Genomic DNA, 23,979 nt, shown 5'->3' with positions numbered 1-23,979 from the left:
TATATTTTCTCATACGACTTCAGCAGTTTTAGTTCTCGTTTTAGGTTTTTGACCCATCTGGAGTTAATTTCTGTATCTGGTGTGAGGTAGGGCTCCACCTGCATTCTTTGCACGTAGATATCTAACTGTCCCAGCACTGGCTGTCAAAAAGATGAGTTCCTCCCGTTGAATTGTTTTCGCACTCTTGTCAAAAATCAGTTGACTATAAACTTGAGGATTCAAGTCTGCATTTTCACTTGTATTCCTTTCCTCCATATGTCCAACCTTTACCAGTACCTGACTATATTGATTAGTATAGTTTGTATTAAATTCTTTTTTTAAAAAAATATTTTATTTATTTGACAGACAGAGAACACGAGTAGTCAGAGAGGCAGGCAGAGAGAGATGGGGAAGCAGGCTCCCTGCTGAGCAGACAGCCCAATGTGGGGCTGGATCCCAGAACTCTGGGATCATGACCTGAGCCGAAGGCAGAGGCTTTAACCCACTGAGCTACCCAGGCGCCCCATATTAAGTTCTGATACTTGGAAATGTGAATCCTCCAGTTTTGTTTTTCTTTTTCAGAATTGTTTTGTTTATTCCAGGTCCTTCAAATTTCCACATGAATGGGGGGGGTCAGCTTATCAGTTTTTGCAAAACTGCCATTGGGGTTTTGATAGGGATTGTGTGGAATCTGTTGGTTAATTGGGGAAATAATGTCATCTTAAGAATACTAAATCTTGGGAGTACCTGGGTGGCTCAGTGGGTTAAAGCCTCTGCCTTTGGCCCGGGTCATGATCCCAGGGTCCTGGGATCGAGCCCCATGTGGGACTCTCTGCTTAACAGGGAGCCTGCTTCCCTTCCTCTCTCTCTCTGCCTGCCTCTCTGCCTACTTTTAATCTCTGTCAAATAAATAAATAAAATCTTAAAAAAAAAAAAAAAGAATACTAAATCTTGGAGTGCCTGGGTGGTTCAGTTGTTAAGCATCTGCCTTCGGCTCAGGTCATGATCCCAGGGTCCTGGGATCGAGTCCCACATCAGGCTGCCTGCTCAGGGGGCTCCGGCTTCTCCCTCTCCCTGTGCCCTTCCCTGGTGCTCTCTCTTGCACTCCTGCTCTCTCACTCTCAAGTAAATAAATAAGATCTAAAGAAAAAAAAAAAGAATATTAAATCTTCTGACCCAGGGACGCCTGGAGGTATGACTAGCCCTTTTATCACACAAGCCAACCGGCTACCGTTGGCTCCTCAAACAGGGCTGCTCTGAGCTCCGGGACCGATCCTTACACTGTTCCCTATCCTAACTGCCCTCCCCACCTGGCCGCATCTTATCCTTTAAAACTCCAGCCGGGTGGCTTTAGGCCAGGAAAGGATATGTGGCTGACGGTTAATCATTCTGGTAACTTCCTCGAGGTCCCATTTTCTAGGCAACCTCTCATAAATTCCTCCCCTCTACTTCCAGCTGGAGCCACTGCCTTGTCCCTATAGGACATGAGCCCTCTGGTCCCTGCCACACCCACCTCATGTTCTTAAGAGTAGGCAGGCTTGGCCCAGGGCTGAGCATGCAGGAGATGTACAGCAAAAATGCCTGCAATACAACTAAACCTGAATTTTTGCTGCAAGCAGACATCATGGTTGCTCCCAGAAGGTATGTGCTCCTGCAGGGCTCTGCCCTTGCCAGAAGATCCCAGCTTCTCCCACTGCTGTGTCTCCTGAATCCATACCAAAGGAGCCTGGCTTGGCGGGACCCCTGGGATTTGACTCGGGTGGCAAGAACTGCCCTCTTGGTACGTGAAAGTGTCTTGGGGGTCTCCCTCTTCGATTCTCCTTTCCACCCTCCCTGTCTGCCTCCCTAGGACGAGAAAGTGGCCCCAGACAGCCTTTGTGGACACCTTCGCACATACCTCAGTAAACAGCGAAGTAGCCTGAGGCAGACAGAAGGCACGTACCCAAGACTGTGGGTGTTGGTGCGTGCTGGAGTGGCTTTTCCCTCCCTGGTGAGATTCCCCAAAGATCCCATCTGGGTCCTGCAACTTCTGACTGGCCACCTGCTCTCACCGGGACCTCTCTGGGTATTAGAGTGGAACCCAGACGCCACCCAGTGGTATATCTGGGTAATTGCACCGAATGCTTTCATCCTTTTCCCCACCTCCATCTGGCTCCTGAATGATTATCCATTAAAAAAGAGTCTTAACTCAGGAAGGAGAAATAGTCCCATCATCTTAATGATGGTGAGGTTGTTTTCTATCATTGCGGAAGGAAGGGACGTGACCTCAGCGGTGTCTCATGGGTTCCTGCCAGTTTCGTTCAAACAAGTCCATAACGATTACGCTTCGTGGGCTCCCAAACCTACTGCCCATGCTGTTTCTCCCTGTGCCCCACAGCCGCCCCTTCCCCTGTGTGCTCCTTGAGATGACCTGACATAAACACACCTTGACAGTCCTACAGGTTGGTATGAACACTTTAACCCGGCTGGATCTGGAACCAACTTCCCCTTGGCATGACCTCATGCTGATACCTCTCCATCTTGAAGTGTTATCCTTAGACATTATGGTGTGGGGGTACCCACGCATCCCAGCTTACGGAGAGGACAGGTTCGGAAGCAGCAGCATGCCTTGCCTGAGTTTACAGAAAGATGCAGAAGCAGCATCCTCTGGACTCTCCTCCCTGCCCTCCATGATCTCCCAATTCAGGATCCGGGGCAGGTAGCTTGACCTTGAGGCAACTGTCTGCTGCATTTCCTTCTTCCCAGAGGTCAGAGTGGGTGCCCATGTAAGGAATCAACACCTGACAAACAGCAGCTGTCCCCAGCTCCAGGGTTCTCCATGCAGAGAATACAGAGGACCCTGCCTCGTCACACTCAAGGCCACAGCTGGCCCTGGCCTGCAATCCTCGTGCCTCTCAGGCTTGGGCCAGACAGTTTTGGAGGCCAGGCTTGAGTAGCTGCCTCAGAAGGGCTCCCTGATAGAGGGACATTAACCTTTTCATTAGCCCGACTGCATGCTGGACTCAGAACCAGCAAGGCAGCCAAGCCAGGTAGCTCCGATCAGACACAGCGCCGCCTGGCTCGGGGCCCCGCAGCCTGCCAGAGCTGGCCTGGCCCTGGTGGTGGTGACTGGGCTTACTTCACTGTGGTTGAGGTTCTAGGGTTTTAGGATGGAAGGAGCTAAACTGCCCCATGGGAGTCCGGGAGTAGAGGACCGAGCAGAGAACAGCTTTTTCTGCTCAGGATGTCAGACTGTGGGTTGGAGGTGAAGACAGGGAGGGCTCAGGATCCAGCTCTGCCTTCAGTCCCTGCAGACCGGCTATGGACTTTGCAAGTCCTCATCCTGGTCAACCGTACAGGGGCAGAACTGAGACTGGTGGGGGCCACCCAGGGAGCTTAGGGTAGGGCAATGATGGTAAAATATCCAAGAGCCAAAGCCCTGCCCTTAATGGTCTCGTAGTCTAGTCAGGGAGACCCTGAGGCACATGGGGCAACTCTGCGACAGCGGCACACACCCCTGGAGCAGAGGCAGCCCAAGGAGAGAGTGATTAACTCTAGGGGGCGAGAAAGATCTCTTGCAAGGTTAACAAGGGTTTTTCCTGTGCAAGAGGGACTGGGCCTTCGTGTTCCCAGGAGGAGGAAACATAATGTCTGGCACGGGCATGGAGGCAACAGCAGGACTGAGCTGGCCCCCTCCTGACATGGCGCCACCATGGGGGCAGGGAGGGGCAGAATTTGACCCATGGCTAGAGGAATGGCCAAGTGTTCCTGGGGGTGGTCCCTGGCTCTGGGGACCCAGGTCCCACAATACCCAGTGATGAGGGACTGGAAGGTCTCTGGGCTTGGGAAGAGCCCTACAGACAGGAAGCTGGCCTCCGGGACTGGAAGGTGCTGGCAGGCTGGGCGGTACGGCCACTGTAGTGAACTTGGGGGAGCTGGGGCTCAGGGTCTGGTCCACTGTGGGTCATGGATGGGTGCCTTGCATTGTGGGAAGCGAGAAGGATGGCACTCTGTCAGGAAGAGTGGGAATGGCACAGAGGGCCAGGCAAGGGGTCCACTGTGTCTATGGGGGCCTCTTCGCCTCCCAGGCCCAGCTAGCGCACCCCCAGCTTTGCCTAAGCTGGGAATTTGGTTTCTGGAACTTGCACTCAAACTGTCCTTACTGAAGTGGAAATGGCACAGGCTCCAAGCCCTGGAGACAAACTCGGCCTCCCTTGCAGCTGCCCCAGGAGCAAGGCTGGTGGGCTGGGCCCTCAGACCCTCCCCTGGGTGTTTGGGTGAAACTGCTCTCAGGATGTGTGGGGCACTTCCAGCCGCTAACATCACAGAAGTGACCAACTTAATACTTCTTACTGTACAAACAACTTTTATTTGGATATGGCTACTAGGTAAGTATTGAACAGTAATTATCCCAGGCAATAAAATGAGGGGTACATGGTGGCTTTTCAAGATAACACGGTGGTTGGAGAGTTGAGTGGTCAACAAGAAGAAGCCAGAATTTTCTCTCTGGTGGCTCCCCGTACCCGCCCCCCACCCCCATCAGGAGCAGCAAAAAAATTAGTACAAAACTGTAAGCCCCAGAATCGGCTGAAACTAGTCCCCTTCCCGTAATAATTTATTTCATTTCAAAACTAGAGCAGACATGTGTGGCTGTGGGGCTATGTCCCACTCACTGGGGTCAGGAGGTCCAGTGCTCAGACGGAGGATGGGGGCTGGAAGCCTTGCATGGAGGAAGACAGGCCAGAGAGCGCAACTTCCTTTTGAAAACCATTTACTTTGACATCAAGCACCTCGATTTTATGTTTCTGTATGCATAACACCCCCCCTTTTGTTTTAAAATGACCCCAAATCATGGAGGCCTTTGCATGTTGGGGTTTGCAAGCCCTTCCCTGAATGAGGCCTCACGCAGCTGGTGCCACTCGGGGGGACGCAGGGGGCCCTGGGGGCACATGGAAGAGCATGGACCCTGGGACAGGAATCCTTTCTGGCCTCCTGACATGTCCCACGGTGTGGGACAGAAGCCCACAGAAGAATCCTTGCCTGGAATGTCCTGCCTCATTTCCTTGATGGTCTTTTCTGAGGGAAAAGGTGGCTTCGAGTCCTCAGGAGGCAGGTTTCTGGAGGCCTGGCACAGGTGTCCTGCAGCCTTGCAGTTCTCTGACAGGCTTGACTTGTGGAGAAGCAGGCCACCCCTCTCCCCATTCTACCCCTCCCCCAGGTCTTACTTCATAACAATTTTGTAGTCAGTCACTTATTTTCCCCACAAATCTATCCTCAAAGTTGCTTTTATGAAGATTTTCCCTGGATCCCAAAACTGGGGAGAACAGGGAAGGAGGAGTGGAACTGGTGGGGAGAGGGCTGTGTGACTCGTCCCCCATCAGCTCCCCGGGGGGCACGGGAGAGCGGATTTGGACCACCGCTCCAAAACAAGGTCAGGACCATGCGTCAGGATCCAGGCCTGTGGGTCTTCTTCTGAAGGCATCGGCAGCACCATTTTGACTTTAACAAAACAAGACGAAGTGTTCCCTTAAACCTGCTCCGGGGGAACCTCACTGCTGAGGTAGAATCCCCAAACAGGTGTGACAAATGGCAGACATGGGATTCTCCCCTGTGAGGACGTCGGATACCAGTTTTCCAGGAGAGTGAGGTTCCCTGTGAGAAGGGACAGTTTCTTGCCCAGGCAAAACCCAAACCAACCAACCAAACAAATAAGCAAACAACACCCCCGCCCCCCAATCTTTGTCATATTCGCCATAATGAATTAAAATGTCCAAACGGAGATGCCAGAGTGCGACTACGCCCCTCCGTGTGAGAAGCTGGTCTGTCCTCAGCCCACCGAGGGTCTTGCTGATGCTCTGTTTGTCACCCACGCGGCCGATGTTGACTGCGAGCTTCGGGGGCCCATAGTAGGTGCTGCTGGGGTGCTTCCCCACCGCGCGCCCGGCTCCTGCCGCTTCAGTGGTAGTAGATGCTGAAGGCGTGGAGGATGTAGAGCAGGGTTGTGAGGAAGGCGAAGAACTGGAAGGAGACGGGAGGCTCCTGGGTCAGCGACGGCCAGGGCCAAGGGCCGCCCCACCCACTCCCCGCAGGCCAGGAGGTCACGTGTCCTGACCCTGCTCCCCATGCCTGCCCCACACCCTGCCCTGCCCGCTCCTCTCCTTGATATTCGCTGTCCCCGGGCACCCTCCTGGGTTCCAGCTCCGACTCTCCTGGGCACCCGTGTCCTCCTGATCCTGGGCAGGGAGCAGGCTCGCTCCATCCCTGCCCTGGGTCCTGTCTCCCTCACTGTCCCCTTGTCCCAACCAGTCTGGACTCCGATGACTTCCCCCACGTGTCCACCCAGTAGCCCAGCACCCTGCTCTGAGCGCCCTGCTTGCCAGCACCCCGTGAGGGCTCTGGGGGTCCCTCCAGCACTCAGTGGTCCAGAACGGACTGCTGAGCTTTCCTCTCCAGCCTCACTCACTCAGGGGGTCTTCAGGACCCCCATCTCACCCCGCTGCCTGACAGAAACCAGCCTGACGCCTCCCTTCCCCCACCGCCACATCCAAAGCCATCCCCGAACTCAGCTGCATGTACTGCCTGACCACCTCTTGTGCGCTCACTCACATGGAAGATGCGATCGAGCCGCTCCTGTCGTATGTTTGAAACTGTGTGAGGAGTCCCTGCTTCTCAGGATAGAGGCCACTGCCCTTAACAGGCCTTCCAGCCTCGAACCGCCCCCCTGTCCGCTCACACCCTGTCCTCATTCACCCGCTCGCTCATTCAACAAACATCTTTCAAGCACCTGCTGTACTTCAAAAATGACAGTCGCCCTAACAGCGAACAAAACGTTCAAAAATATCTACCCTCCCGGCGCTCACATTCCAGCGGCAGGAGCAGAAAGTAAGCAAGATCAGCCAGGAGAGGAGCAGGTTCGATGGGGTTAAGTGCCCTGGAGAGAAAATAAGCCAGAGACAAACAGGGCCTGCGGGGGAGGGGGAAGGACAAGGCTTCCCCGAGAAGGTGGTCGGCCGGTGAGAAGGCAACAGAAGGTGGCAAGGGGTTTGGCTCCTGGAGCAGGGGTGTCCCTGCCAGGGAGAGGCGAGAGCCGGTGTCGTGTGCTCAGGTGTGGCTGGAGGCGGCCGGCGGCGGGAGCCAACCGACAGGGAGCAGCAGGACAGAGCTCAGAGGGCGCCGGGCCAGACTGTGGAAGGGCGGCGTGCGGATCCTGCTGGAGCCAGGAGTTTAGGGGAGTTAGAATAGTTTGAGGAGGAGGGAAAGGAGGTAGACGGGCTGCAGAGGCAGCTGAATACGTGTAGCTGCCCTTCGTGCCTGCCGGGCACCCCATTCTTACGGTGGAGAACGGCACCCCACGCCCCACCCCTTCCTCCTGCCACCTGATCCTTGCAGGAGTCCCGACGCTGACACAGGCCGTGACCTTTCTGGTGCCAGGGACTGGTTGCCGTGGGGCTTACCACAGTGTGGGTGTTAGATCCTTTCTGAGAAGTTTTTAAGAGGGGAATAAGGAAGGTCAGACTACTAGAGGAGGAAGCCGCGGGCTGTGAGCGAGCTGCCACATGAGGGCGCCATTCCCCCACAGGAGAAGAGAGGCCGCTGCGGGCTAGGAAGGCAGGTGAACTGGCTGAGTCTCTGGTCCTAGTGGACCTAAGGCCTTGAGGGTCCAGCTCTCCCTACGGCTGGCTGGACCACCTGGCCCCTGGATTCCATCAGCCAACAGTTAGCCCGGTGCACTTCTGTCACTGAAATAAAAGGACACTGACGCCCTTTGGCCACGCTGAGGAATTCGGGCTCCATTCCACAAGCAGAGGGGCCATGGAAGAACTTTCAATAGGAAAGAGAGCAGCGTTCCAATTTGTGTTTTAGAAAAAAGGTTCTGAGGGTGGTATAGCGGGTGTATGGATGAGTAAGCCTGAGGTGGGAAAAGCAGAAAATGAGAGATGACCCCTGAACCTGAACAGCACATGGCTGTTGACATGTGCATGTGTGCACACACAGACACACACACAGACAGACACAGACACACATAGACAGACACAGACACACATAAACAGGCACAGACACACACAGATACAGACAGCACACACATACAGACACAGACAGACAGACACACACAGGCACAGATACACAGACACACATAGACACACAGACACACACATATACAGCATACACACACACAGACACACATAGACAGACACAGACACACCCAGACACAGACACACATAGACACATAGACACACACAGACACAAACACAGGCTCACACACACGTATACAGCACACACACAGAGATACAGATAGACACACACACACACACACACACACACACACACACACACACACAAACATACACACACAGCTTCTCCTGTCCTCCAAGGCCCTGTCAGCCTGAGGCTTGGGGTCATCTCTCCGCAGGGGTAGAGGAGTCTCCGGCAAGGTGCCCCCCACCCAGCTGCTCTGAGTTCTGTCCTGCGCTCACCGAGGCTGCGGTGTTGATGAAGTAGTTCTTCAGGTCATAGATCTCAGACATGATGGTGGCGTGTGCCTGCAGGACCGCGGCGCTCATGTACAGGATGCCGGTAGTGCCGTGGTACAGGCTGTCCTGGAAAGGCAGGGGGGCCACGGCCGGTGTCATGGGGGCACGGAAGCAGGTGGACACTTGCCCCCCGCACCATACAGCAGGAGGAGCGGGCCAAAGAGCCCGGCCTGCACCCCAGACTCCTGCTCTTTCCTTCTGCAGTGTATCTGATAAACTTGAGATGCAGTGAACCATAGCAGATTAATAAATGCCAGTAGTGACATCTGTCCAAGCCAGCATTTGGCTGAGTGCTTGTTCGTGCTAAGCCTTTCCTCCTGTACCTCATGTAAGCTTGCCAGGTCTGGGGTTGGCACCATTTAACATTAGTGCCATTTTGAAGAAGTAGGAGCTCAAGGTCAAGGTCTAGGAATAAAGAGCCAAGTCAGGATTTGAACCTAGGCCAGATGAACTCCGAGCTTGTGCTCTTACCCATTAGCGTTACGAGGACCTGCTATGTCCTAACAGTATGTCATGCCGCCTCATTCATTCCCACAGCTAACGCCATAAGGCTGCAACTCTGGGCACCCCGATGTGCAGGTGATGAGACTGGGGCTGAGCTAACAGGTGGCGGAGTGGGTAGAGTCAGGCTTATCGGACTCCAGATTCCAGTGGCTGAGTCTCTGTGCTGAACGCTCAGCAGCGTGCTTTCTTCAACCTGAGAGTGTCAGGCAGTCATTTAATAAGGGTTATCAATTCAGGAAGGAATGTCATCACTGGCATTTTACAATCTCTAATGAGACACTCAGTTCAGGGGAAGCTCATTAAGAGGTGAAAAAAAGCATGAGGGAAATAGTTGATGGGGGGTAAGCCTGTCACACTGGAGATGTTATTACCAGAAAAGTTCACCCATCTTTCATTCAGGGATTTGGAGGCACAAATCACATCACACTGGGAAGAAGCAAAGAAAACCCCAAAACATCAGACTTCTCTATAGGACTGCTGACCCGCCTTCTTCAACCAGTCACTGGCAGGGAGGGCCATTCTGGGTTAAAGGTACCCAAGAACCATGACTGCCAAGGGCAACGCAGTGCCCCTGGGAGGATCCCGATCAAACAGGTCAACGGTAAAGAGATGTTTCAAGTGTAACGGAGTAAATCTGATCATGGCCTGGGTCTTAGGTGATACGGAGGAATGATTGTTAATAAGTTTATATAAGCATGATGACATAAGAATGTGTGCATATTTTTTTGGAGTCATACTGAAGTGTGTAGAATGGAAAAACATGATGTTTTGGGTTTGCTTTAAAATTCTTTAGGAAAAAAAGGCTAGGTACAGCAAGTGTGGGAAAATGTTAATAAGGGCAGGAATCTGGGTTGTGGTTTCTTGAGGGTCTATGATGTGATGTTCACTACTTTTGTATATGTTTTTAAATGTTCCATACAGAAACATTTTAAATGGTTTTCAAGATATGTGACATGAAAGCAATTTAGTGACATAATGTTAATGAAAGAATTGACACCAAAACTATTGGTTTGGCATGATTATATATACACTTTTACATAAAATACATAAGGAAGAGAGGAATTGCTGTAGGACTGGGGTGATCCCCCCCCCACTATCATGTCCTTCAATCCAACTCCAATGATTTAACCATAAATAAAGCTTAAGGGGAAACGAGTCAAGATGTGCTTGATAGAGAATGTGTATATTCCTAACAAGGAAGACAATGGAGGAGAATACGATGAAACATTTACTGTGGCAAAAGAGTGCTTTCATTCTGCCTTACTAGTAAACACATTAAGATAAAAAAGTCTTGGTTCCATGGTGGCCCAGCCATGACAAGGTCTCTGGTCCCTGGTGTCTGGTCTCTGGTCCCAACCTGTTCCCCACCCCACCCCCCGTGCCCAACTCCTGTCCCAGCCCAGAAGGGCTCACAATGGTGTCCTCACAATACCCAGAACGGACATCCGGAGAAGCCCAAGGGTCTGGATCACTCCCTCTGATTCTTACCAGGACTCGCCAGGACTCATATCTTTTGTAAAATCCAAACAGGTAAGACAACAGGAACATGAGGGAGATGAGAAAGGAGGTGAGTGAGACATACATCACCCATCCTTGCAGCAACGGATTTGCTACCTGGGTGGCAGCTACCAGGATCCAGACCCAGCAGCCAAATATCTGCAAGAAGAAACCATAAAAGAAGAACTTTAAGTTGCTCGTGTAGGCATACTTCCCTTTGCACAGCATCTCTTTTCTCTTCCATCTGGTTAAAAGCTCTTCAGGTGAAGTTAGGTGGAACAAGAGGGAAATGGGGAAGGAAGCCTGGCCCTGGGAGAAGAGTAGTTTTTTTTTTTTTTTTTTAAAGTCAAGTGGTTAATATAGAGGTATAAATAAATAAAATTAAAAAAAAAAAAAGAAGACTTGACATCCTTAGTGGACCACTTCCCTTTTACCCCCAACCCCACGCCATTGTGTGGTATGGTTTCTATTGCTCCTTTTCACTATGGAATACTATTTCCTTTTCCTGGCTCCCTTTACCCACACAGTGCCAGCCTTGCCCTGTGGGCATTTGGTTTGGGCCCCTGAGTTATAGTATCTGACACCCTGGGCAATACCATTCTAGTTTGATTACCTCTCAGCCCTGTCCAGGCTGTTACTATCGCCTTGGTGGAGAAACCAAACCTTCTCCCCGTTCTCTCTGGGCTCTGCATTTGTTTGCTTTTGTGCTGGGTTTATACCCATATGGGTCAGCCCAGGGAAAGAATTAAGTAAATGTCCACATGGTAGCATGTCCAGTTAGAGGCCTGAGGGAGCACCAAGTGGTTTTGTTGTTATTAGTTTGTCTCGGAATTTCTTTCTTTCTCTCTTTCTTTCTTTCTTTCTTTCTTTCTTTCTTTCTTCTTTTTTTAAAAAAAGATTATTTATTTATTTAACAGAGAGAGAGAGATCACAAGTAGGCAGAGAGGCAGGCAGAGAGAGAGGGGGAAGCAGGCTCCCTGCTGAGCAGAGATTTTTCCCCATGCAGGGCTTGATCCCAGGACCCTGAGACCTTGGCCTCAGCCGAAGGCAGAGGCCTAACCCACTGAGCCACCCAGGCGCCCCTGTTTCAGACTTTCTAGGCTCCTCTCCTTCCTGGGTTCTCCTTAGGATGTCCCTGTGAGCCTCCTCGCTTCTCCCTCTTCTCACTCCTGGTAAATCTGTGCACCCTATTAAATCTGTGCACCTGTTCAATCTAAGTACCATATAGGCCGGCAATCCCAGGCCTTCAGTCCCACACATCCACTGGCCCACTTGGAAGTCTCCATTCAGGTATTCCACTGCAGGGACCAACCATATTCTGACAGGACCCTGAGGGTGAATGCCTTATTAAATTTTGCACCCTGAGCACCTCATTTGCCCCTCAAGCTCCTCAAATGCAACAAATTACAAAATCTGAACTCATTGCCACTCCCCAAATCCCTCAGAACCTATTCTCCTCAGCACCTTCTGAAAATGACCCTTCTGAGGGAGAGAGTGATGGGATTGGGAATGAGTGTACTGGGACCTCCAAAGACAATGGTAAAGTTCTATTTCTTAGATGGCACAGTGGGTAATTTTTTCTTTTATAAAGCAACAAAATAATTTTGGGAAAAAAAAAGAGAGAGAGAATGTTTTGGACTATGAGAACATTGGAGATTTAGAATAATGGAGAGAGGGAGCCCCCTTGGTGTGGAGGAATCACACTACCAGATTTTAAAACTTTCTGTAAAGTTACAGTAATCAAAAGAGTTGTCAGTATATGTGGCTCACATTTCTGCCCATCTCTGGAGATAGCTTATCCCCTTCCCCAGTTCTGTTGCTTCCACACAAATTTTAGAAGCAGACTTTTTATATCTACAATATCTATCTGTTGGGATTTTGGGTTAAATCTATAGATCAGTTTGGGGGGAGAATTGACATCTCTACTATGATGAGTTTTTCAATCCATGAACATGGTATGCTTCTCCAATAATTGAGATGTTCTTTGACTTCTTTTATCAATATTTTGTTCTTTTTAGCATACAGATACTATACACACTTCCTATATGTATGCCTAAATGTTTCGTTTTGGGAAGCTATTGTCAATAGTTATAGTTTTTTACAAATTTCATTTCCTAATTGTTCAATAACAGTAGATAGAAACATGATCAATTTTTTGTGTATTAATATTGTATCTTACAACTTGCTAAACTCACTTATAGTTCAAGAAGGGTTTTTTGTTGTGGTGGTGGTGGTGGTTGTCATTTGGCATATTCCTTGGGATTTTTATGTATCTCATTAGGTCTTAATTTTTTATGATTATAGATAAGATTGAGTTTACTGGGGCACCTGGGCGGCTCAGTGGGTTAAAGCCTCTGCCTTCATCTCAGGTCGTGATCCTAGGGGTCCTGGGATCGAGCACCACATCGGGCTCTCTGCTCAGTGGGGAGCCTTCTTCCCCCCGCCCCCTGCCTGCCTCTCTGCCTGCTTGTGATCTCTGTCAAATAAATAAATAAAATCTTTTGAAAAAAAAGATTGAGTTTACTTTCATGTTTTTTTATCTTCTGTAAAATTTTAAGCTGTTTTTTGTTGGTTACAAATTTCTTGTGGGTTTGCCTCTTTCTTACGGATTCAGAGTAATTTTTTCTCATAGTGTGGATCTTGTTGACTGTTAAAATTATTGCAAATATATTCCTTCAGGATGTGTCTCACACATAATAATGATGCCTTTTGATGAAATGAGTTCTTAATTTTATTTATTTATTTATTGAAAAGATTTTGTTTATTTGACACACATACACACACACACACAGATCACAAGTAGGCAGAGAGGCAGGCAGAGAGAGAGGAAGGGAAGCAGGCTCTTCACCAAGCCAAGATCCTGATGTGGGGCTTGATCCCAGGACCCTGGGATCATGACCTGAGCCAAAGGCAGAGGCTTTAACCCACTGAACCACCCAGGCGCCCTGAGTTCTTAATTTTAATGTAATTGAATATGTTCATCTTTTCCTTTATAGACGGATTCCATACAGATGGAATTTAAGAAATCTTTCCCTGCTTTGAGTCATGAAGATATTCTTGTATCTCAGATATTCCTCCTGGGATTACTTTCTTTCTTCCTGAAATACAATCATTAGTAGTTTCTTTAGGAAAGGTTAGTTGGTAGTATTCAGTTTGTCATAAAAATGTTATTTTTGCCCTGATCATTGTTTTCTCTCAGCACTTTTAAGATATTTTCCCACTGTGTTCTACAACCTTCTATATTATTCCATTGTTCCAGCTGCCATTGCTCCTGCTGCTCTTCTGGAGGAATCTGCCTTTGGTGTCTGGTTGCTTTGGGAGTCTTGTGTCTTTGGTGTTCCGAAGTTTGTGCAATAGTTATATCATGTATTGAAGTGTGGGTGTCTTTATATTAATTTTTCTTGGTATCAATTTCATATTCAATAGCTGAGAATTCCGTTTCCTCGGTCTTGGTATTTCTTCTGCAGTTTTGAATAACTGTGGAGGAGTCTTATTTCTGAATGATGCTGATGAAACAAGTCCACACAACTTCTGTCTAGCTCAGCTGAAAGATATGCAATGTTTGGTTCTGATTTTCATAACATATCCCTAGCTTTATGGGACTAGCAGTTCTCATCTTACAAATAAACAATACATAGACAGAGATATGACAAACGTCCCCTGTGAGGCTTCTACTACTGTTGTCCTGGAGAGGAAAAGCACTTTTGAATTTATAGAAATTTTGTAGTTTCTTAAGAAGAGAAAAGGAACAGGAGATGAAGAACCAAAATCGACTAAGAGGGGGACAACAAAGCTCTTACTGGGCTGGACAACAACACCGGAAGCTTGGACTCCAATTAAATCACAAGCTCCGGGAGCACATTTCCCCAGATTTATTTTATTTCATTTATTTTTTAAAGATTTATTGTTGTTTTTGTTTATTTATTTGAAAGAGAAAGAATGAGAGAGAGAGAGCAAGTGCATGAGAGGTCAGCAGGAGAAGCAGACTTCCCACTGAGCAGGGAGCCTGATGTGGGACTCGATCCCTGGACTCCAGGATTATGACCTGAGCCAAAGGCAGCTGCTGCACCAACTGAGCTGCCTAGGCACCCTATTTTAAGAGAGAGTGAGAGAGAGTGAGAGCATTAGCTGGGTTCAGGAGTTAGAGACAGAGGGAGAGGGAGAGAGAGAATCCTAAGCAGGCTCCACACCCAGTGTGGGATGCCCATTGACATGGGGCTTGATCTCATGACCCTGAGATTATGACTTGAGCTGAAATCAGGAGTGGATGCTTAACCACCCAGGTGCCCACACATTTCCTCAGATCTTAATAATCTGGAAATTTCGGAAATCTTAGGTTGGGCCTGGGACTGCCTGTGAGTGAGTTGGCAGCTTGCTCTAAAGAGTGGTTGTTAAAGGACAGCTTCTGTCCTGCCCCACCCCCGCCCCCCACCGGAACTGGGTTCTTTCATATTGATCTCAGTGACAGGGGCTGCACCTGCCAAGCATCCTCCCTACCCACACTTGGGACTTGCATAAAATTGCCGTTGCACTGTCAACACCCAAACAGTGCTGGCTCTTCGTGCGAATGGTATTTGGGATTTAGTGACTGCACCAGAACTTGTAAAATTCGGGGCTCACACCAGACCTCCGAGGGCGGAGAATGCTCTGGGCCGTTCTCCACTACACGCCAGGTGCCTAGCATGGGGCCTGAACCAAAGTGGGTGGGGATGGAGTCAAAGAACATTCTTTAGAAGGAATCCGTGGTGACATCACCACCGCCTCACCAGGTGCTTTACAACTGCATATCTTTCAGGCTCAAATGGCCTCATTTAGTCTCCATGGCAATTCTAACTCGCTTGAGCTTTTTGAGACCGGAGAGCAGACACTTGATTCCTGCCCCTGATCATTGCCAGTTCGCCTCTGCTAGACCTTGGGGGTGGGCCAGGGGGCTCAGGGCCACTGTGCTTGTCAGTGCCTGCAGAGGGGTCCGCCCCCGCCCCCCTCCTACCATCAGAGGCTGCCCTGGGCAGACATTGCCAAATGTACACTATTTACACGTTGGTGCTAAATTCTCACCACAGGGTGTGAGGTGATGCGATACTGGAGGGGCCCGAGCCTGAGGTCACACAGGACATGGGGTAGGACAGCTCTGGACCTCTTCTCACAACAGAGCTCCCTCCTGGGGGCGGTGGCCTGTGAGCATTTGGGTATCTACTCAAATTGCATGAGAATTTTCTGAAATGGCTTTAGTGTTGCATAATCCACGTGACACAGAGGAATGTTATTTTTTTTATTTCCACACCCTCTACCTTCTGGACAGAAGGAGGGACCAGGGCCAAGGAAAAACTCCAGGTAAATTTAAACCCAGTATTTGTTATCTCATTTCTGCCCCGAGCAGTCTAGGTTGGATTCTTTTAAAGGTAAGGCAGTTTCAAGTTGTTGTCTTTATTTATTTTTTTTTTTACTCTTATTTAGCTTTCCGAATTTCCTTGGCAGGCTAAACTGCTTTTTTATTTTAACCTTCAGTTTGTATTTCCCAAGAGCAGGAGATATTTTGAGATGTTTGGGGCTGGCCCTCAAACTGGAAGAATGGTTGATTGTAGTAAGATATTGGGATCAAGCGGATTCCAAGAGCAGCTTTGTTCAGAACCCGTTTCTTTCTTTCTTTCTTTCTTTTTAAAGATTTTATTTATTTATTTGAGAGAGACACACAGTGAGAGAGGGAACACAAGCAGGGGAAGTGGGAGAGGGGGAAGCAGGCTTCCCTCGGATCAGGGAGCCCGATGGGGGGCTCGATCCCAGGACCCTGGGACCATGACCTGAGCTGAAGGCAGACGCTTAATGACTGAGCCACCCAGGCGCCCCTCAGAACCTGTTTCTTATGAACAAACACAGATCAGTTGTCTATACATTGTCCAAAGGCTGACTCAAAATTTGAAGAGATCTGTTCAGGTAGGATGGAGCTTAACATTTGGTTTGGCCACTGATTCTTCCCTGGAGCAATGGCCAACAGCTCCTTGGGTGTGGAGAGCTGGTTAAAGCACTAGGATACAGGAGCGGAGCAGCAGTGTCGAGACAGTGTTCTGGGAGAAATGCTGATTCCAGGGCTGGGGCAGAGAAGTTCAACCCAAGCATCTTACCACACCAGACAGTGAGAGAACTTTTAAAGGTACCCAGGGTTAGGTCAGGAGGATTCAGAAGGCTCTTGCTGACCAAAGATGGGACAATAGAACTTCAAATAAGGAGGACAGCCATGGATCGAAATGTAGCAATGAAGTTGAAATCCATGGGTTGAAAACGATACTTCGAGAAAAGAGCAGTTTGGGTTACTTTTGGGGTGGGGGGATGCTTATTATTTTGGAAGGCAGCTGTGCTCATCATTATACCACCAGCGCTTATTACTATGCAAACTGCTTCACTAGGAAAAGAATCAACATATGGGGTAGGGGTAAGGAGATTCTGAAAGACTTGTGTACCTGGGGCTTCCCCTCAGAGCTGTGCTTTGAGTCCTGTCACTCCCGGACTCTTTGAGAAATCCCTGGGGTCTGGATCCTGCCCCAGAGATTCTGCCTGAGCCGGTGAGAGAGATTGCCTTTTTAAAAGTTCCCCAGAGGGTGCAGTTTGGTCTGAGAACCCCTGGAGCTTGTCTCTTTGTTTCCCATCCTACCCACTGGTTGATGTGGCTGGGCACGCAGTACCATTCCTCCCTCTGGGTTCTGATTCCAGCTCTGCCTGCTGGGCGGGTTACTTGACTCATCAGTACCTCCATGTCGCAGTGCACCCAGCAGACGAGGTAGGGATCACCGCTTTCATGTGATTCTTATGAGAACTAGCTAAGTCCTCCTGGCACACAGAGAGTCTGGGGTAACCACTGTTGACCATGTTAGCCATAACCATATGGAACGGTACAGAAGACAGGAGAGAATGTTCCCCAACAAAGACTCAGAGGAGGGAATGTCCAAGGCCCATCTTCCTGAGGTAAGGGAAGTTCGCTTCTGGGAGAGCTGGGAGACCGATCAGCTGGGTGAGCGAGAGAACATTCAGGGGCTCAGATCCTTCTGAGGGGTTGATGAAAGTTTTGGTCACCTAGAAAGATCTACCTATGTACATGCATGATTTTTATCTACAGATCTGGGGACTCCCAGTCCCTCAAAGCCCCCCGTATAGCTCCCAGGTTGAAATCCATTGCCATCTCCAGGTTAAGTAAGAGTGCCATCAACTGCTGTATTATTTTGACAGTATCAATCAAAACACAAAACACACATATTGTGTGATCCAATAATTTCACTTTTTGGAATCTGTCTTATAAATAACACACAGGAACAAAATGATAAGTGTACAACATCGTTTATTGGAGCCTTGCTGGTTACAGAAAAGATAAGATACATCCTAAATATTCAACCAGAGAGGACCAGTCAAAGCAATTATGTCTGTCTAGTGGAACACTTGGCAGCCTTCAAAAAGAATGAAAAAGAAATCCTTGTATACCAAATGGAACAAACTCAAGAATGGTATAAGGCTCAGACCAGTGTGCCCAATGTGCTATGATTTATGTAGATAAAGGAGAAAATGTGTGTGTGTGTGTGTGTGTGTGCTTTTGTTTACAGATGCACAGACAATTTCCAGATTGAGACCCCACAAACCAATCATGTCCCAGGCTCCCGGGAGAACTGCTTGACGGGGTTTTGAGTGTTTAAATAAATCAAAAACGCCCCCCAGTGTTTACATTTACGAAGATAGAAGATGCTGTGCTGGATGTTGGAGGCTGGCTTCAAAGGTCAGGACTTTTTAATGGGAGAGTCAGGAGAACCACCGGTTCTTTGGGGAGGATGGCTCTGTCCACCCGGACGGAGCAGCTGGGAGCTGAGGCCTCCGATGTTCAGGGCAGAGGAATGTCATGCCCTGAGAGGTTCTAGAGAAAGACGCTGCCCTCGACATGACCCCATGTGAAAGGCCAAGCAAGGTCAAAAGGAGGCCTGGTCTCTGATGGGCACAGCCCAGGCTCCTGGCTGGGGCAGGGCGGTGTGGGCTCGGGCGGGGCAGGTCAGGGGCTGGGAGCCTGGGAGGAGCACCAGGGCGATACCCCGGTGGCAGGTTTTTCTGCATAGCTGGGCAGTATCTCAGCATGGCGGAGTTCCCCACCAGCGCCGCGATCCTCTTCTTGCCACCTGTCTTCATGTTCAGGAAGTGCTGCCTCTCCTTCCCTTCCCTGGAACTTGGAGGAATGCCAGGCTCTCTCACAAAGCCTCAGAAACTTCTGGCTGGGAGGGAAAGGCCTAAATCGGGACGGTGAGGTCTAGGAGGTCCGAGGTATCAAGCGATGTACTGGCCTTGCCCATGGTGGGAACTGGGACTCCCTGAAGACTCCCTTGGGATGAAGGACTCCATAGTGCCTTACACTCAGGAACCCTTGGCTCATGAGGTATAAGTGCAGTGTCTCTTGGCCATCGTAGACCTCTCTTTTAGAAAATTATATAAAATACGCAGAACGAGCTTTACCATCTTAACCATTTTTTTGGTCATCTTAACCATGTTTAAGTGTATAGTTCAATGGTATCGATTCCCAGGATTGTGCGGCTGTCACCACCATTCATGTCCAGAATGCTTTCCATCTTGCACAACTGAAAACTGTGCCCATCGCACATTCGCTCGCCACGTTTCCCCTTTCCCCCAGTCCCTGTCTTTCTTATTTATTTATTTATGTATTTATGTATTATTTAGTTTTTTGTAAGTAGGTTCCTCAAAGCATGGAGCCCAAAGTGGGGCTCCATCTCATATCCCTGAGATCAACACCTGAGCTAATACCAGGAGTCAGATGCTTCACTGATGGCGTCATCCACGTGCTCCCCTGTCCCAATTTTTGGTCTCTGTGAATTTGTTCGCTCTAAGTAGATCCCGTGAGTGGAACCGTATAGGATTGTCTTCTTGAGACTGGCTCATTTCACTGAACAGAATATCCTCAAGGTTCATTCATGTTGCGGTCTGTGTCAGACTTTCCTTCCTTTTTAAAGACTGAATGATGTTCCTTTACGTGAATATACCACATATCTGTTTTGCTTAGCCATTCATCCATTGATGGATGCATGGGCTGCTTCCACTTTTTGGCTGTTGTGAATAGTGCTGCTAAGAACTTGAAGGTTACGGTACGGTATAGTGATGAACATAGCATAATAATAATAATAATAATGATAATAAGTAATGAAAAAATAAAAGGGAAACACAAGACAAAACCCATCCTGGGACTGTGCTTTGGAACCCACAAAATACACCTTCAAACAGATACACCCCCGTGTTTGTGCCACTGTGGCTGGAGACAGAGTCCCTTGGGAGTGTGACATCATCAACTCAAAATGCCTCAACCCCACGGCGGTTTTAATGACTCCAACATGGCAGTTTTAATGACTCCAACCAAAACCATATGGCAGGAGGTAGAGCTGTTACTAGTTGTCAATGGGAAGATTTTAAATTGGTTGTAAAAATAATTGTAACAGTAAAGGAATTTTCTGTTATGTTACCTTCCCTCCTAAGCCCTGTGTTTAGGCATACATATTTTCTATAAAGGTATAAAGCATGATGAACATAAGTTTTGTATTCTACTTTTAATATTTTGTATTTTGCTACAGGGCTTCATAATAAAACTGATTCTTGTTACTCAAGATAGTTCTACAGAGTTGGCCTGAACACTGAATCCATGAACACCAGACCCTTGCTCCCAAGGTAAAGAGGAATTAAGGTTCCTGCAAACCTTTGGCCACAGTATTTTCAACAACTGATTAACACATAACTTTATTTTAGGTGTGTTTCTGTTTAAAGACACCTCATTTAATATATAGTGTTGATTCACTAACCCCGGATTCTTGGCCAACAGCACTATACACTCAACGAACGTGTGTTTTCGCCGAAAGGCAAATAAATCACAACCTTCCCAAGCTGAAACACTAGGTCTAACTTCAGCACTAACTTAGGGGCTATTTTAAACAGCAAAACCACCAACAAAAAGCCCAAAAATACGAAAGACGTGGCACCAGATAAACTTTGAAAAAGACACTTATTTGCAGTGTGAGAGCAGAAATAGTGAGAGAATCAACTGGTTCGGCCTCAAGCGGGAGCACGCACATCAGACAACCCAGACTTCTTGCTGCTCTGCACACAAAAGCACACTGAGTACTGATTTGCGGGTTGCAAAGAAATTTTAGTGAATAGGTAAATTTGCAAATAGAGAATCTGTGAGTAACGAGGATTGACTGTACATTTTTCTTTTAGAGAGAGAAAGCACGAGTTGGGGTGGAGGGGCAGAGAGCGAGAGAGAGAGAGAAAATCTCAAGCAGACTCCCCACTGGTCACAGACCCTGACTTAGGGCTCGGTCCCAGGACCCTAAGATCACGACCTGAGCTGAAATCAGGAGTTGGATGCTTAACTGACTGAGCCACCCAGGCGCCCCAAGGATTGATTGCACTTTCCAAGCCACAGTTACATTCCATCAAGTCAGTAAACATCATGTACCCCGTTAGGCCCCTGTCTCTAGCTTTCCCCAACATAGACGATGCCCCAGTGAATAATGTTGCAGAGATGGTTATCTCCATTTAAACTGTGTCCTCAAACTCCCCAACTGGGCTTACTGGTAGGAGATATGGGAAGGAATGGGGTGTAGGTGGTGACTTTCTGACATTCACTAGGCTTATTACTTGGCCTGGCTGGGACACTTGTGTGACTTCGTCCAGCTCTTCCAGGGGGACGCCTTTGGGGAACCCCTGGGAAAGGGATCTTTCTGCCTCAGGAGACCCAGATGAGATAGTCCCCATTCTCACTCTGGCCATTGCTGTGCCTGGTAGTTGGCCTGGAACTATGAAATGGAAGAGGAGAGAGGCGGCAAGAAAAAGCCTGGGTCCCGGGGACACAGCTCTGCCGCGGAAAAATCAGTGCTGAGGTACAGCTGGCGGGCTCTGACTTCCTAGCACGTGACATAGTCCCCCTCCCTTCTGTCCAAGCCAGCTGGAGCCAGCGACAGCCCTTGTCACAGCACTGCTAGGGACCAGCTGGGACCCAGAACCCCACCCCTCTTCGAACACCTCGCTGGCTCCCGGTGCCCCTCAGACCAAACTCTGGGCCGCGGCCCTGCAAGCCCAGCCTGCCTCACCCTCTCCTTCTGGGCAGGTCTTCCTGAGCCTCGGTTGGCATCCCCAGCCCTGGGGCTTCCCAGCGTGGGCTGAGATTCACTCGTGGGTGGTGAAATCCATTTAGTTAGCAACAGCATTAAAAGATTAAGTAGACTAGATTAGCAAACTGGAGTACATTGCCCATGGGAAAGGGAAACAGTGTCCTGAATCTGTTGTTTCAACACACACACGTGAGTACAGGGTTGCCTGAAAATCTCTCTTCTGTGGGCCACAGTCGGTGTGTGGAGACCTTTGCTCCAGAACGCCTTGCTTCCTCTAGTCAAGGGCCTCTGCCTGTGCTAGTGTGCACCCCCGTTCCCCATCCTTTCCTCCACGGCTCTGTCCCTGGGGCTGAAGACAGCCTGGCTGCTGCAGCAGGAGCCCCCCAGGGACCTGAGGCCACAGTGGGGCCTGTGTGGGGAATGGGCAGTGGGCAGTGGGAGCCTGGGACAGGAAGGGAGCAGAAACGCTGCTGACAGGACAGGGACAGGGACAGGGACATGAAGTGTCCCATATCTGCAGTGACAGAAACTCAGTGTGGAGGAGCTGGGGCCCTCACAGCTGGGTGGTGCTGGCCTCCTCTAGGGCGCCTCGGGAGCCAGGCGCTCCTGGGCCCCTTGACTGGCGGCGGACCTCTATGCAGTCAGCTTGGAGACCCTAGCGCCCACGCGGGTGCTGTCCACAGCCCACGAGGTGGCTTCCAGGCCTGAACCTGGGGCCTGGCAGCCTGTGAAGCTTCTGGACAAGAATCCTTCCCTCCTTCGTACAGGGAAGGAAACCTGTTCTGAGAGGCCAAGGGACATACCCAGTTACCCGTGGGAGCGCGCCAGGCCTGGACTGGACTCCTGTACCCGTACACATCTAGCATTGTATGGGAGTTCAATGCTCCCTAATTTCACCTAGGACACTTCCAAACACTGAGTCACTACATCCTGATTCAGAATGAGAATTTTCTCTGTGGCTTTAAGGTTAGCAGGAAATTGTGGCCCAGGCCCCCTGGCCTCCGGTGAGGGCCCGTGTCTTATCCGGTCCACTCCAGGAACAATAGTGCTGGCCAGAGCTCCATCCACCATCGCTCCTGGCAGAAGGAGACCTATAAGGAGCCCTTGGTACCTATAAGTGCTCTCAGGACGGGGCTGGCCGCAGGCCAGGGAAAGGCTGTGCCTACCTTGGGGTTTGTGCTTGGGAGAGGCAGGATGCCAAGGCCCAGGAGGGGCTGGTGAGTCAGCGGGGCCTCCTCTGCCTTCCTCCCCTCCCTCCTGGCTTCCTCCCCCAGGGCCGCGCCCACCCATTTAGACCTCAGCACCCCCACGGACCCAGCTTTTTATTGACTGAGCAGTACAGATTTACAGAAAGCATGATAATAAAAACATTCTTATCCATCCAAAGTCTAAAGAGCTTTTTCCTTCTTATCTCTTAAGACAAAACAAAACAAAACTAAGACTTTTTAGGGCAAAAATGTTTCTACTTTTTTTTTTTTAAACTTGTGTACCTTCAACAAGTTAGAAAGTAGAGATAAAAGATGAAAAAGCAGATAAATGCATCCCACTGCCCAGTCCCCATGGTGGCCTGGTGGACAGGCTCCCTCCCACCATGGTCTCTTTCTCCTTGGTTTCCACGATGGTTATTAACCTCGTGTTCCTTCACATGTTTCCGGAAGGTTGCTGGATGAACCCAAGAGTTGGGCTCAGGGGAGGTCCCCCACCTCCTGCTTCCCTCAGGAACCCGCAGACATTTGGCGACCAATGGCTATGATCCTGAACTTTGTCAGGCACTGAGGACCCAAGGAGATGACCATTCATTCATCTAGTTCTCACTGACTCCTGCTCAGCTCCTCCTCCCCAACTTGTCTATGACCAGACCTTTCAGGGCAGGACGTAGACCAGGATCACCTCCTCCAGGAAGCCATTCTTGACTGCGAAGTCCCCAGTGCACCTCTTGCTGACCTCCCTCATGGTTACTGTCTTTCTCCTCTACCTTCTCCCCAGGCCCCAAGCTCCTGGATGGACTCTGCCCTGTGGTTTTTGTGTCCCCTGTGTAGGGCACAGAGCCTGGCACAACGTGGGTGGTCTGTACATGCTGCTGGCTTGAGGCGGCGGTGGGAGGTAGGCTGCTGGACCCTCCACTCCCTAGCCGCTCAGTCTCGTCGTCTGTCTGGGCCTGATTCCCATGCAGGTGGCACCAGCTGACTACTTCAGGGCCTGCCACTGTGTCTCAACCACAGACGGGCATTTTCTGCCAGGAGCCAGGACAGAATGGAGACAAACACTCATTTGTTTCATCTCCTCCCATTTCCTGCTCCATTACCTCACAGGCTCGAGAAATTCTCCAGATTGGCTGCATCTTCCCT

General features: G+C 49.6%; 1 protein-coding gene across 2 annotated transcripts in view; it reads right to left on the bottom strand.

Annotated features, from left to right (window-relative positions):
• Positions 1–4,307: 4,307 nt before the first annotated feature.
• MALL (mal, T cell differentiation protein like) overlaps positions 4,308–23,979 on the bottom strand; it is a 28,785-nt gene continuing 9,113 nt past the window's right edge. For both annotated transcript variants that reach the window (XM_032352798.1, XM_032352799.1), the window contains exons 3-5: positions 10,482–10,649; positions 8,433–8,555; positions 4,308–5,976 (exon numbers count right to left, since the gene is read on the bottom strand). In XM_032352798.1, the coding sequence (XP_032208689.1) occupies positions 5,914–5,976; positions 8,433–8,555; positions 10,482–10,649 (354 nt within the window). In that variant the 3' untranslated portion in view covers positions 4,308–5,913. The remainder of the gene's footprint in view (positions 5,977–8,432; positions 8,556–10,481; positions 10,650–23,979) is intronic.

This window comes from Mustela erminea, chromosome 7 (genome assembly GCF_009829155.1).
Source record: "Mustela erminea isolate mMusErm1 chromosome 7, mMusErm1.Pri, whole genome shotgun sequence".
NCBI classification, from domain to species: domain Eukaryota; kingdom Metazoa; phylum Chordata; class Mammalia; order Carnivora; family Mustelidae; genus Mustela; species Mustela erminea.
Note: the sequence above shows the minus strand (reverse complement) of the source record. Positions and strands in the feature narration are given on the sequence as shown.